Below are 14,784 nucleotides of genomic sequence, written 5' to 3' on the forward strand. Positions count from 1 at the left end.
CTTAATGGGGTGGAGACTAGGGAATACTTGTTAGAATAAGCTTATGTTTGGCGCACATACTTTGGAAAACCTCTTCTAATGAGCCCTTGGGCTTGCTAAGGAATGGCGTGTGCCTCAAGTTCCTGAGCACAATGGGCTTGTATATGGAAACCATGACAACTCTGATTTTCTTCAGCAACTTAGTGTCCAATGTGTTTCACGATTTTATTTCATTACTTTAGTGTATATTAAGGTTTGAACAAAGGGAAGACTCATATTAGGGAAAATTTTTAGTATTCATTCAAGCAATTTCTTTCAGGTTTGTTTTACTTCGTTTGAGCTTTTAGGTGAGTGGTTGGGGGCAGGAATATGGAGGTGGGATTTTTCTCTCACTGATTCCTGGAATTTCGTGTCCCTGGTTTAAAGATCTAGACCAAAGGAGGGCAGTCAACTGACCTCACGACAAAATAACCAGAGGCCAGCAGAACTTTACTGGGTATTGTTCACTGCTTACTGGTCTCTTTTCCCTGACACATCTTTAACAGCAGGTGTCCCCACCAAGACAAGTATCTATGGTGTCAACCTTGTAACAGCCCCAGCATCCAGTGAATGATACATTCTTCTTCTCATGAGACCTCTACAGATAGCAAACGCTTGGAAGTCTTCTGGAGCTTCTCCCTCTAGGTCTGAGGTTGTGTGAGATGTAAGGCGTCTTGTCAAAGCTTAACTCAGAGCATGGCTGTGCATCTCTCCTAGGCTCTTTGACCTAGGCCCTTTGACCTTTCTTCTGACAACTGTCACATTAATAAATATTTTTAGTAGGGCCTGACTATGAAGCAATCTGTGAACCATTTATTTTGGCTATGCCACACTGCTGAGAATCCCAGTAACAGAAATTACTTTTAACAGATTTCAGATAATGCATTTAGTCTTGATTTGAATAATGTGCATGGTTCCATATGCCCATGGATTATAGTGGGGATAGCAGGATGAGGTCATCACTGCCACACAGATACTTCACTTAGCAGGGAACAGAGCTGTCCTGCCAGCTCTGTTCCTGTTTCTGAAAGGAGTACCTGCCTTGGGGAGAGGCAGGGCTTCCCAGCTAGTGCGCCTTGTTGGTTACAGGAGTGCCTGAGGTACTGGTTCTCTGAAACCTCCAGCAGCAAGGCAGCACCAAGGGCCACCAGAACCCCCCTGGGCTCTCGTCCCCTCTGCTGTGAACAGCTCCATCCGTTTATATATTAGTCATTTTTGATGTTGGCCATGGCTTGAAAACTGTGTTTGAAATCCTTCTGTGAGGAATGTTAAGCAAAGTGACACAAATAGTTGATATACCTTTTTGAATCCTCTTCCTACCAGGAAAAAAATGCCTCTCTGAAAACAGTGTTTCCCAAGATTCTCTCATACACATACTACCTTTATGATTTCTTTTCATATCCAAATGCCCCTTGTACCATTATTTTCTTAATCATTTAAGTCAGCTAACTTTTTCAAACATTTCTTTTTAAAAGGAAATTAACGTCACTACTGGAAGTGGGAAAACCAGTTATCCCATGGCATTAAATGGAAGGTAACGTTAATAGTACATACGCAGTTATTTAATAAGACATAAAAGTTTTGTGCTTGAACCATATCTAATTTTCTCACAGGCCACCCCCGAAGGAAACGTATTAACTTAGAGTACTATCAGAAGCCCAACATGAACCACTCTCATTCTCTGTAAAATGGCTTTAGTCGTAATGTTCCAATCTCTGAAGGGCTTCATAGTTCCTATAGGAGTTCACTGTTAACGGCAGCTCTCTGCAGGGATGCGGACGCTGGGGATCCTGCCCTCCTTGCCTGTTACCTGGGTGTCCACCCAAGCTGCGGCGCAGTGAAGAGAGACCGCGGACATGAAGTGAGCAGGCCCTTGTGACGAGATTAATGCATTATTCCATTTTGGGCTTGTTGGGAAGAATTCTAGAATACAAACAGGGAATTGGATTCAGGTTAACGTTTGTCATTAGGTAGCTGTGAACTTGGACAAGTACGTTTCCCCTGGGTGGTCCTCAGCTTCTTTTTCTGAAGGAAAGGAAGGCTGTGATCTGCATGATTCTGACATCCCCTGCATCTGTCTTTGCCTCACCTTCAGATTATTCAAATGATGGCCAAGTCCACAGCCCCTTATCTGCAATTGAGAAAGCCCCAAAGCTATTGGTTTGGGTAGGGAGGGTCATGAGGAAGGCCTTGTTTCCAGAGACTTCCATTTTTAGAAAGACCCCTCTGGCATTTCATGGGGTTTGAAGGTTGTTTCTAGGTTGTTCTTATTAATCTGCACACTCGCTTTGTGATGTGTACTTGAAAGGTGCTGGGACTAAGGCCTGGCAATTAAGGGGTTTACTCAGAACCATGCAGCAAATTAATGATAGGGATATTGTTGGTAAAGATATATTTGCCCCAGAGAAGAGAAAACTTTCAGTTAGACACATGTCCAGGAAAATAAATCAGATACACATGCCCAAAGCTGTGGGGATGAGGTTATGAATAGTTTCTCTGATTCTTTCTGCGGCCCTTCGAGTTGCAGCCCCTACCGTGGAAAAGCGAGGGCTGGCACGGTTCGTCCTTCCTGACCACTGTTTAAGAGCCCCTCTTCCACTGCATTCCTGGATCCTCTGTTGCTTGTACCACTCCTTTGGCACTCGAAGTCCTTTGTATTTTTAGTCGCTTTTCCTGAATTCACGCTGTTCTGTTCGCTGGCTCACGATTTGGCAGTTGTTGGGTGCTGTTGTAAAAGGACTGAGAGTCCACTTTTTCTCTGGCAGAGTGAGGAACAGTTGTAAGTAACTTCCTACCTTGACAACACAGGTAATTTCACAGTCCGACCCTGACCGCTCACCCTCTCCACCACCGTGTGCACTGATTTCAGCTACAGGGAGTTTCCCTCCTCTCCAACATGGGAGGATCATTTGTAACCCCTTGTCTTTGTCCCATATCACCGGCCCCCAACCTGGATTGCCCCCTCTCCTTGGCGTATTCTTGTCCCATCCTCTCCTCTTTCTTGAAAACTCATCTTTCTATGTTCAGCCAGGCCCTAGCTCCCAGAAAGCTTACTTGTGCTTCCATGGCACCTGGTTTATATCTGGTATTTAAACCACACAGGTGTTTAGTTCTCTGAAACCCATCGAACACCATGCCCCCTCCCCCACCTCTTCTCCCTGGTCCTACTTTGTAATTTTTTTTCGTGTCTTCCTTTCCCATTATTCTCATCACCAACATCACATCTTTATTTTTATATCCCTAGTGCCAAGGACAACCTCTGGCTCATACAGTTTAAGGGACCAAAATGGTTTTTGAGCCAATTTAGGAACTCGCAAGTAAAACTTAGTGAGAATTTCCAATCTATCTTTGCCTTTCAAGATATAAAGTATACAAAGGGGTGAAAAACATTTTTGAGGTTGTTTTTTTTTTTTTAAACAAGATTTCCATTATCTAAAGTAGAAAAGAGAGGGACTTGTTCTCATCTTCCACTAGACTTTGAGTTCCTTGAAAACTGAGAGTATGTCTTATACTTATATCATCCTCAACATTTAGAATGGTGTTCCACACATGGTCAGTATGTAATATACTTTATATTGATTGAAATAATTGCTTTCCTTGTCCAGAGGGTGTTCCATATAACTGCTGGAGTTTAATACCAGGTTTATTTTATGCTGAGAAAGCATGACCAACATCAGATGGAAACAGTCAACAGTTTGACCAATGGTTGACAAAAAAGGCATGACTAAGTTCCAGGCATGATCAATTAAATGGTCTTTTTAAACTTGATTCCTTTTGTTAAAACATGGCAGTACTTCGTAAGATTAAACTATGGGAAATATAAACCCAAGGGAAAACTTCATCTTTGTATAGTGAATTTTATTGTTGAGTATCCCCAGATCGTATGTTTTAAAAATCCAGCCATGCTTTTTTTCTTTTGCATTTATAGAAAAATTGATGTTCCCATAACCCTTCCCAAGCTAGCCAGGCAAATTACTTCAGATAGCTGGCTGTTATGCTAGATTTTTAAAGACTGAAGCCAGGCTATTAAATATATTCTCCTTCAGCAAAGTTGAGAGGTGGTGACGGGCACAATCCTACTGTTTCTTATAAGTTCATGTGGCCCTTATAAAGGTATAAATTATCTTGCTGGTCTGTGTCCAGCTGTATTTTATGTGATGTCTCCTAGTAATACAGGTACTGAAAAGAATTAAAATATTGTTGAATGCTTCCTGGGGTCCTTACAAGAGAAGTAGGTAAGGTCTCTGAGATGAGGTATCTCAAGACTTCTGAAAGCAGTGGTTTATGCCCAATCTGAACTGTTTACCATTTGTCAGGAAAGGTTTCACTCCACTGACTAATACACATTACAAACACAGTCAAGCAATGTGGGTAAGTTAATGGTAAGTCTTAATATCAACTAGAATTTTTAAATTTAGACTACATTCCATTTTTAAAATAAACTCTTGAATCTATGTAGTTTAACAAAACTGTAGTATTTAACAGATGTTCCTTATGACTAATCTTCTTCATAAATGGTTTGTCTTTATGTGGGATTTGTGAGAACAACTTCTCACTGTTAATCTCTTTGATAAATGAAAAGGCGATTGAAGCTTTTCAGGTAGCTTATAGGAGCTAGAAAAACTTAAAAATTATTAAAACAGCCTCCTCCCCCCTCTGCCAACAGTCACTCTGGTAGGTATTTAGGAACAGAAGAAAGTTACATGGAGGAAGGAGAGAGGGCAGTAAACTAATCCACTGTCCTCGTTGTTGAGGCCTTCGATGATGAGAGAAAAATAAGGGATTTTCTGGGCCTCATTTCTATAAAGGAAAGAATCAACTTTCTAATTCTAAATTATTGCTTTAAATTGCTTTAAATTTCTCTCTTTGTGGAACTACTTTCTTTGTGAAAAGTAAGGAACTGATGTAATTTTACTGGGAAAAGAGGTTTCTAAGGCATTGGAAACCATGCAGGGCAGAAGCTGAAATTAGCGACTTTCACATTTGCTTGGGAGTAAGGGAAAAGTTCATTCTTTTCAGCCATTCTTCTGCCTTTCCAAAAGACTGTCCTCTGCATTTTATTTTGCGCCTTTGATCTGAGAGGAATTAATAGAGCCATCAAACAGACAGCTGTGAATGACAGAGGGTACTCAGAACATACAGAATGAATGAGTGAGGAAATAGTATTTCATATTACATTACTTGCATCCTCCCGGTTGGAGGGATTATTTTATAGCAATGCATTTTCCCCTAGTCATAAAAAAAGGGGTATTTTGATGATGGCCTTGGATTGTTTGTTTGCCTCCAGCTCTAGTTGTGGCCAACTTTTTATTTGTTTATGGTTTGAAAACACTAGATTCATGTACCTTCTTTAGGTATTTTGTCCTTTTTAATCACTGAAGGGACTCTTGTTCTGTCTCCTGTGCCCTGTTGGGCACTGCAGAGCTGTTTGTATGCACTCTTGGAGCATTTTGTTATAATTACATGAGAGGTAGTCATGTTTTCTTCTAACAATTATTGTTCCTCCAGTTCTCTGCAGGGCTTCTATTTATTGCTTTGTTTTCCACTTATTTTAAGACCTACCTGTAGCTTTCAGAATCACCCTGAAGTTTGAGGAAGGTGATCAGTACTTTTTCTGTCAACGCTGTAACCTGCGACAACCATCAGTACAACCCTGGGAACCTCTGCTCTTTTGCTAACCCAGCACAATTCTTGTCCATGTGTGTAGGTATTGTGGAGGATTACAAGCCACCGTTCTATGATGTGGTTCCCAATGACCCAAGTTTTGAAGATATGAGGAAGGTGGTCTGTGTAGATCAACAGAGGCCCAACATACCCAACAGATGGTTCTCAGACCCGGTAAGAGCAATGCTTTCTTAGTTTTAGAGCTATACTTAGCTGTTTGCTATTTGCATTCTCTTGACTTTTCAGCTGGTAGCGTTCTTGAGTGATCTGCCCTGTTTCTTTCTCTCCCTATTTTATGTAGAAGAGCTTTAGACCTAGTTGAGCAGGTTCACAAAATGGTCTCATTCTCCAAAGAGCCATTTCTGATAGATCTTGCCAATGAATGACAACATTCACAAGATTTTCTACCCTTGCTTAGCTCCAGGATTTGGGAGACGCATTTACTATGCCACTGGCCCTAGGACTGCAATTTCACATGTAAACCAAGAGACCTGAGTGATGCTTTTTAACCTCTTTTCTATCTCTGCATCTCTTCCAAACATAGGCTGTTTAATGCTGACAATCCTTATTGCTGCTGTTAAGTAGTAAGTAGCAAATCTAAGGCATTGAGAAATGACCCTATTTGCATATTTCAGTTTTAACTCTGGGTTAGTGTTATGGCTTTTAGCACCATAAAACCATCAAACCATCAACCACACTGGTCTGTGTAACTGACTTGATAGTCAGTTGGTAGCATTAGGAGTCCAGAGGGCAGAGTTTAAGAAACTCAAGAGTGGTTTCTTTATCAGTGGCTAAGGCCTTGATTATTTGTGTAAGGAAAATGGTAATAACATCACTTGAACTTCACAAGACCTGCAGAGCCCTGCAAAACAGTTGACGTAACATCTGCCCAGCTACTTTTTCACTGTGATGTTGGTTCTTTCTCTCCTCAGACATTAACCTCCCTGGCCAAGCTGATGAAAGAATGCTGGTATCAAAACCCATCTGCCAGACTCACAGCCCTGCGTATCAAAAAGACTTTGACCAAAATTGATAATTCCCTAGACAAATTGAAAACTGACTGTTGACATTTTCACGGTGTCAAGAAGGAAGGTCTGACGTTGTCCAGCTGGGACCTAATGCTGACCTGACTGGTTGTCAGAACAGAATCCATCTGTCTCCCTCCCCAAATGACTGCTTTGACAAGGCCGACATCTTACCCGGCCGTGTGCCGTGTGCTGGGGAGACACCAAAACCACCCTAACCTCGCTCAATGACTGTGAACTGGGCATTTCACAAACTGTTCACGCTGCAGAGACTCATGTTGGACAGACACTGTTGCAAAGGTAGGGAACTGGAGGAACTCAGAGAAATCCTAAAAGAGATCTGGGCATTAAGACAGTGGCTTTGCATATCTTCACAGGTCTCCTAGACACTCCCCACGGGAAACTCAAGGAGGTGGTGAATTTTTAATCAGCAATATTGCCTGTGCTTCTCTTCTTTATTGCACTAGGAATTCTTTGCATTCCTTACTTGCACTGTTACTCTTAATTTTAAAGACCCAACTTGCAGAAACATTGGCTCCGTACTCCACTGGTCTGTCTTTGGATAATAGGAATTCAATTTGGCAAAACAAAATATAATGTCAGACTTTGCTGCATTTTACACATGTGCTGATGTTTACAATGACGCTGAACATTAGGAATTGTTTATACACAACTTTGCAAATTATTTATTACTTGTGCAGTAGCAGTTTTTACAAAACTGCTTCATGCATATGTTAAAGCTTATTTTTATGTGGTCTTATGATTTTATTACTGAAATGTTTTTAACACTATACTCTGAAATGGACATTTTCTTTTATTATCCGTTAAATTCACATTTTAAGTGCTTCACATTTATGTGTGTAGACTGTAACTTTTTTTTCAGTTCATATGCAGAACGTATTTAGCCATTACCCATGTGACACCACCGAATATATTACTGATTTAGAAGCAAAGATTTCAGTAGAATTTTAGTCCTGAACGCTGTGGGGAAAATGCATTTTCTTCAGAATTATCCATTATGTGCATTTAAACTCTGCCAGAAAAAAATAACTATTTTGTTTTAATCTACTTTTTGTATTTAGTAGTTATTTGTATAAATTAAATAAAATGTTTTCAAGTCAAAGTGAATTTTTTCAACATGTAAAAAAGATCTACATATTATAAAGCATTTTCTTGTGGGAACAATAGAAGCACAAAATTAACTTGTAAGTCGAATTTGCTTTTTAAGTCTATTAATGAGCCTGAGGGTTCTAGGGGGATGCCTTCCAGTTTGAATTTGGTATCAGAAAATTTAGATTTTGGGGTTTTTTTTGGGTGGGGGAGGCTGTGATTTTATTTTTTTCTTGTTCAGTTTCCCCAGCTTTGAAGTGAGGGTAACAGACTTGTCTCACAAGGGATTTGTTAGTATAAGTGGAGGAAGGAGGTCAAAGCATTTTGTTTAGTATAAGGTCCTGTGTGAGAGGAAAGTGGTCTTATGCATCTCACCTTGCTGCTTTGGGAGAGTCCACTGTTGGCTTTTTTCACTTCTTGAAGTGTTCAACGGGATTGAAAATGTAGAGGTTCAAGTATCTCAGTAAGAGTAGAGGTGTTAAAATTCTGGAATTTTCACCAGAGGTAAGTTAATAACTTCATTAGTATATATTTACTAATATATATTAGGGTATATATTAAAGTCACATTTAACTTTTAAAAAATTGTGGTAAAATACACCCAAATGTGACCATCTTAACCATTTTAGGTATACAGTTCAGTGGTTTCAAGTACATCCACACTGTTATGCTGCCATTGCCACCATCCATCCACAGAACTCTTTTCATCTTGCAAAACTGAAACTCTGTCGAACCATAGCTCTTCATTTCTCACTATTTTCAATCCCTGGCAACCATCATTCTAGTCCTTTTAGTTTGTCTACTCTAAGTACCTCATAGGAGTGGAATCACTCATATTTGTCCTTTTGTGAGACTTTCTTATTTCACTTAGCATAATGTCCTCAAGGTTCATCTTTGTTATAGCATATATCAGAATTTACTTCCTTTTTATAGTTGGTAATACTCCACTGTATGTGTATACAGCATTCTGTTTATCCATTCATCTGCTGGTGGACACTTGGGTTGCTTCCCCTTTCTGGCTATTGTGAGTAATGCTGCCATGAACTTGGGTGTATAGATTTCTCTTTGTCCTTCCTTTCAATTATTTTGGCTATATACCCACCAAAAGTGGAGTGGAGTCACATTTAAAGTTTGTTGAAGTATTATATACATATATAAAATTGTACAGCTTGATACATTTTTATAAAAAAATTCTTTTTATAAATTTATTTATTTATTTATTTATGGCTACATTGGGTCTTCGTTGCTGCGCACGGGCTTTCTCTAGTTGCGGGTAGCAGGAGCTACTCTTCATTGCGGTGCAAGGGCTTCTCATTGCGGTGGCTTCTCTTGTTGCAGAGCATGGGCTCTAGGCGTGCAGGCTTCAGTAGTTGTTGTGGTGCACAGGCTCAGTAGTTGTGGCTCACGGGCTCTAGAGTGCAGGCCCAGTAGTTGTGGCACACAGGCTTAGTTGCTCTGCAGCATGTGGGATCTTCCTGGACCAGGGCTTGAACCCATGTCCCCTGCATTGGCAGGCAGATTCTTAACCACTGCACCACCAGGGAAGTCCCTTATAAATTTTTATACATTGGTTGTACCCACGGAAGCAGCACCTAGATCAAGAAGCAGAACACTGACTTCTCTGGAGTGATGTCAGGACCATGGCAGCATGAGTTGTTCCTTTTTTTCTCTCCTCTTTGGTATATAACTAATTACACATCCATAACTGAACAAAAGTGCCTCTGCACATTATACCAGGACAGCAGGTGATTACTATGCTCCTCTGCATCTGAAAGTAGGTGGAGAGGACCTCAGAGGGGGCTGTGGATACAAGAGAGTCAGTGAGCCTGCCCCACTCCCACTTGCCATGATCGGGAAAAGGGGAGCCTGGAGAGTACAAAACTGAGTGCATGCTCATGGGAAATGGAGAATTTGTGGAGGTCCAGCCAACCTGATGGGAGATTCCAGGACATCATCAGAGCTGGATAGAGATGAGTCTGAAGGCAGAGGAGAGAAAGGAACCCACTGAGGCACCTGTTTCCCCCAGGGTGACACTGCAGTGCTCTACACTCTTGTTGGGGTCAGTGTCTACCTCTTTGCCAGAGGAAGTGGAAAGCACAAATGGTGAGTGACGACTGCCTGGCTGCATGGGTAGTAGCTGGAGGTACCTGTTTGTCTCCAGCAGCACTTGCATTTCTGAGGAGGGATTTCTGTGACTGGAAGGTAGGAGAGGAAGGGGAAGGAAGCAGACAAGAGTGTCAAAGGGCATTGAAATAATGTGTTTCCTGCTGTCTGCTTTGGGGTTTCATTTAGAGGTCCACTCACGGATCTCTGAGAGTATCCCACTTGTGGATCTCCCTGTCAGGTCATAGGCACCCCCCCAAAGCCCCAAGTGCTAAGCCCACACTTCCCAGCTTTTTTTGTGCACTCCTGAGTGCAGCCTTGAGAACTAACCCTGGTAAGAAAAAATCAAAAACTTGAGCTATAGCATCATCTTCTGGAACACAAAAGAAGATTTTTAAATGCCAGCCTGCTGACCTGTAACAGCCAAAGTAAACAAATCCTTCACTAAGAAAAGTGTCTGCAATTTCAAAAGCAAAAGGAGAGGTGCATAACCTCAAACACTATGAAAAATCAAGCAAATATGGTATCACAAAAAGAAAATGGTAATTCTCCAGCAACTGAACTCAAAGGCATAAAATATTGTGATCTAACTGATAAAGAATGCAAAACAGTTATTATGAAGAAATTCAACATGCTGTAAATGAACTCAGGAATGAATTTAATGACCATAATAAGTTCTTTATCAAAGAGACTGAAATTTTGTAAAAGAATCAAATTCTATAGCAGAAGAATTCAGTGAATGAGATGAAGAATGCATTAGCAAGCATAAGTAATAGATCTGATGGAAGAAGCAATAAGTGACTTGAAGGATAAGAGTTTAGAAATGATTCAGTTAGAGAGAACTAAGATTTTTAGAAAGTGAAGAAACTCTGAGAGCTATCAGATTCTATCAGAAAAGCAAATACAAGATGAATTGTACTTGAAAGAGAAGAGAGAGGGAAGGGGGTAGAATTTATTTAAATAAATAATAGCTGAGAACTTCCCAAACTTGGGGAAGGAACTGGACATACAGGTCCACGAAGCTAATAAAACACCCTCTTATTCCCAGTGCAAAAAGACTGTCTCCAAGACACAGTCTAATGAAACTGTCAAAAATAAATGATAAAGAATCTTAGGGTGGTGGGTGTGTGGGATGAATGGGGAGATTGGGATTGGACATATATACATTAATATGTATAAAATAGATAACTAATAAGAACCTGCTGTATAGCACAGAGAACTCCACTTCGCTGTATAGTAGAAACTAACACAACACTGTAAAACAACTATGCCCCAATTAAAAAAAAAAAGAAAAGAAAGAAGAATAAGGCAATTAAAAAGAATGGAGCAAATAAAGATGTAAAAGCATCATTTAATTAAAAAAAAAATCTTAAAAGCAACCAGGGGAAAAAAGTAACCTACAAAGGAACCCCCAAATAAGCTATCAGTGGATTTCTCTGCATAAACTCTACAGGCCAGAAGAGAGAGGAATGACATATTCAGTGTTGAAGGATAAAAATTGCCAACCAAAAATATACAGCAAAGCTATCCTTCAGTTATGAGGAGAAATAAAAACTTTCCCAAATGAAAACTGAGGGAGTTCATAAATAGACTTGCCTTGCAAGAAATGCTAAAAGAGTTCTTCAAGCTGAAATGAAAAGATGCCAGTTAGTCACACAAAAACATATAGAAGTACATAAATACTCTGGTAAAGGTGAAAATTAGAATGAGAAAACTGTAACTTTACGTTAGAATGGTTTGTTAACCACTTATAGTATGAAGTTTATATAAAACAAAAAATAACTATAGCTACTATAACATTAATGAATTTATGGCATAAAAAAGTAAACTGTGACATCAAAAATAGGGGAGGAATAAAAGAGTGGAACCTCTATAGGTAAACAAAGATAAGCTGGTATCAGAATAAAAAGGACTGTTTTATCTATAAGATCTTTTCTGTTTCTGGTAACCACAAAGCAAAAATCTATTATAGAGTCATAAAACATTAAAAAAAAAAAGGGGTGGGGGAGACAGAGCAAATCACCAGTGAAAACCACCAATTTGCTAAGGTATGCAGAAGCAGGGGAAAAAAACCAAGGGAGATAGTAAACAACCAGAAGGCAAATGATAAGTCCTTACATAATCACTCTAAATGTAAATGGACTGAATTCACCAGTTGAAAGGCAGAGAGTGGCTGGGTGGATAAAAAAAAACAAGACCCAACAATATGCTGTCTAAGGAGACTCATTTCAGCCATGAAGACACACAAAGGCTCAAAGTGAAAGGATGGAAGAGGATAGTTCATGTAAATGGAAACCAAAAGAAAGCAAGCAGCCATACTTATGTCAGACAAAACACACTTTAAGCCAAAAGTGGTAACAAGAAACAAAGATCATTATATAATGATAAAAGGGACAATAATACATCAAGAAGATACAACAACCAAATATACACGCACTCAACATCAGAACGCTGAAATAAACAGATGGTGAAAAAGATGGCAAAGTAGAAGGACCTTGGGCTCACCTCCTCTCTTGAGCACACCAGAAACACAACTAACTGCTGAACAGCCATTGATAAAAAAGACTGGAACCTGCCAAAAAAGATACTCTACATCCAAGGATGTAAAGAAGAAACCACAAAACAGTAGGAGGGGTGAACTTGCATTATAATCAAATCCCATACCTCCTGGATAAGCGATCCACAAACTGGAGAATAATTATATCACAGAAGTTCTCCCACAGGAGTGAAAGTTCTGAGCCCCATGTCAGGCTCCCCAGCATGGGGTCTGGCATTGGGGGGAGGAGCCCCCAAAGTATTTGGCTTTGATTGCCAGCAGGGCTTGATTGCAGGAGCTCCACAGGACTGGGGGAACTGGAGACTCCACTCTAGGAGTGTGCACACAGGTCTCACCCATACTGGGACCCAAGGCAAAGGCAATGACTTCATAGGAGCCTTAGCTGGACCTACATGCTGGTCTTGGAGGGTCTCCTGGGGAAGCGGAGATGTGGCTGTGGCTCTTCCTGGGGACATGGACACTGGTGGTGGAGATTTTGGGGCGTGCTCAGCTATGTGAACTCTCGAGGAGGCAGACATCTTGCTTGGGTCATTAGCACCAAGACCTGGCCCCACCCAACAGCCTGTAGGCTCCGGTGCTGGGATGCCTCAAGCCAAACAACCAAGAGGGTGGGAACACTGTCCCACCCATCAGCAGACAGGCTGCCTGAAAACTTCCTGAGCCCATGGCCACCTCTAGATACACCCCTTGACACAGTCCTGCCCACCAGTGGGCAGGCACTGGCCCCTCCCACCAGGAAGCCTGCACAAGCCTCTAGACCAGCATCACCCACCAGGGGGCAGACCCAGAAGCAAGAATACTACAGTTGAGCAGTCTGCAGAACTGAGTCCACAAACACAGAAATTTAGACAAAATGAGATGGGAGAGGAATATGTTCGAGACAAAGGAACAAGATAAAACCCCAGAAGAACAACTAAGTGAAGTGGAAACAGGCAATCTACCAGAGAAAAACTTCAGAGTAATGATCATAAAGATGATCCAGGATCTTGGAAAAAGAATGGATGCACAGTGTGAGAAGTTACAAGAAAGTTTTAACAAAGATTTAGAAAATATAAAGGACAACCAAACAGTGTTGAAGAATACAATAACTGAAACGAAAAATACACCAGAAGGAATCAATAGTAGCAGAATAAATGAGTCGGAAGAACAGATAAGTGAGCTGGAAGACAGAATGGGAGAAATCAATACCACGGAACAGAATAAAGAAAAAAGAATGAAAAATGAAAACAGTTTTAAGAGACCTCTGGGATAACATTAAACACACCAACATTCGCATTATAGGGACCTGAGAAGGAGAAGAGAGAGTGCCTGAGAAAATACTTGAAGAGATAATAGCTGAAAACGTTCCTAACATGGGAAAGGAAACAGTCACCCAAGTCCAGGAAGAGCAGAGGCCCAGGCAGGATTAACCCAAGGAGGAACACACTGAGACACATATTAATCAAACTGACAAAAACTAAAGAAAAATAGAAAATATTAAAAGCAACAAGGGAAAAGCAACAAATAATATACAAGGGAATCCCCATAAGGTTATCAGCTGAGTTTTCAGCAGAAACTCTGCAGGCCAGAAGGGAGTGGCACAATATATTTAAAGTGATGAGAAGAAACAACCTACAACCAAGAATACTACCCAGCGAGACTGTCGTTCAGATTCAGTGGAGAAATCAAAAGCTTTACAGACAAGCAAAAGTTAAAAGAATTCAGCACCACCAAACTAGCTTTATAACAAATGTTAAAGGACCTTCTCTAGGTGGAAAAGAAAAGGCCACAACTAGAAACAAGAAAATTACATAATGGAAAAGCTCACCATTAAAGGCATATAGTAAAGGTGGGAAGTCATCCACAAATATATCAAAACCAGTAATCGTGAGAAGAGAATACAAATGCAGGATATTTGAAATGCATTTGAAATTAAGAGATCAGCAACTTAAAACAATCATGTATTTATATAGACTGCTATATCAAAACCTCATGGTAACTGCAAACCAAAACTCTATGATATACACAAAAAAAGAAAAAGGAATTCGAATACAACACTAAAAATAGTTATCAAATCACAAGAGAACAAAAGAGGAAGGGAAGAAAAAAGATCTACAAATCAGATCCAAAACAATTAACAAAATGGCAATAAAAACGTACATATTGATAATTATCTTAAATGTAAATGGATCAAATGCACCAACCAAAAGACACAGACTGGCTGAATTGATACAGAAATAAGACACATATGCTGTCTCAAGAGACCCACTTCAGATCTAGGGACATATACAGACTGAAATGGAAAATGGAAATCAAAAGAAACCTGGAG

The 14,784-nt window shown here is 40.3% G+C and overlaps 1 protein-coding gene across 4 annotated transcripts in view; it reads left to right on the forward strand.

The window, feature by feature from the left end:
- Window positions 1-7,830, forward strand: part of ACVR1 (activin A receptor type 1) — a 126,463-nt gene extending 118,633 nt beyond the window's left edge. For all 4 annotated transcript variants that reach the window (XM_022569771.2, XM_022569770.2, XM_089916806.1 and 1 more), the window contains 2 exons: window positions 5,726-5,856; window positions 6,615-7,830. In XM_022569771.2, coding sequence (XP_022425479.1) covers window positions 5,726-5,856; window positions 6,615-6,749 — 266 coding nt within the window. In that variant the 3' untranslated portion in view covers window positions 6,750-7,830. The remainder of the gene's footprint in view (window positions 1-5,725; window positions 5,857-6,614) is intronic.
- Window positions 7,831-14,784: the final 6,954 nt, after the last annotated feature.

The sequence above is a fragment of the Delphinapterus leucas genome, chromosome 8, assembly GCF_059928025.1.
Source record: "Delphinapterus leucas isolate spDelLeu-1000000601 "Yukka" chromosome 8, BTC_Dleu_Yukka2, whole genome shotgun sequence".
Lineage (NCBI taxonomy): Eukaryota > Metazoa > Chordata > Mammalia > Artiodactyla > Monodontidae > Delphinapterus > Delphinapterus leucas.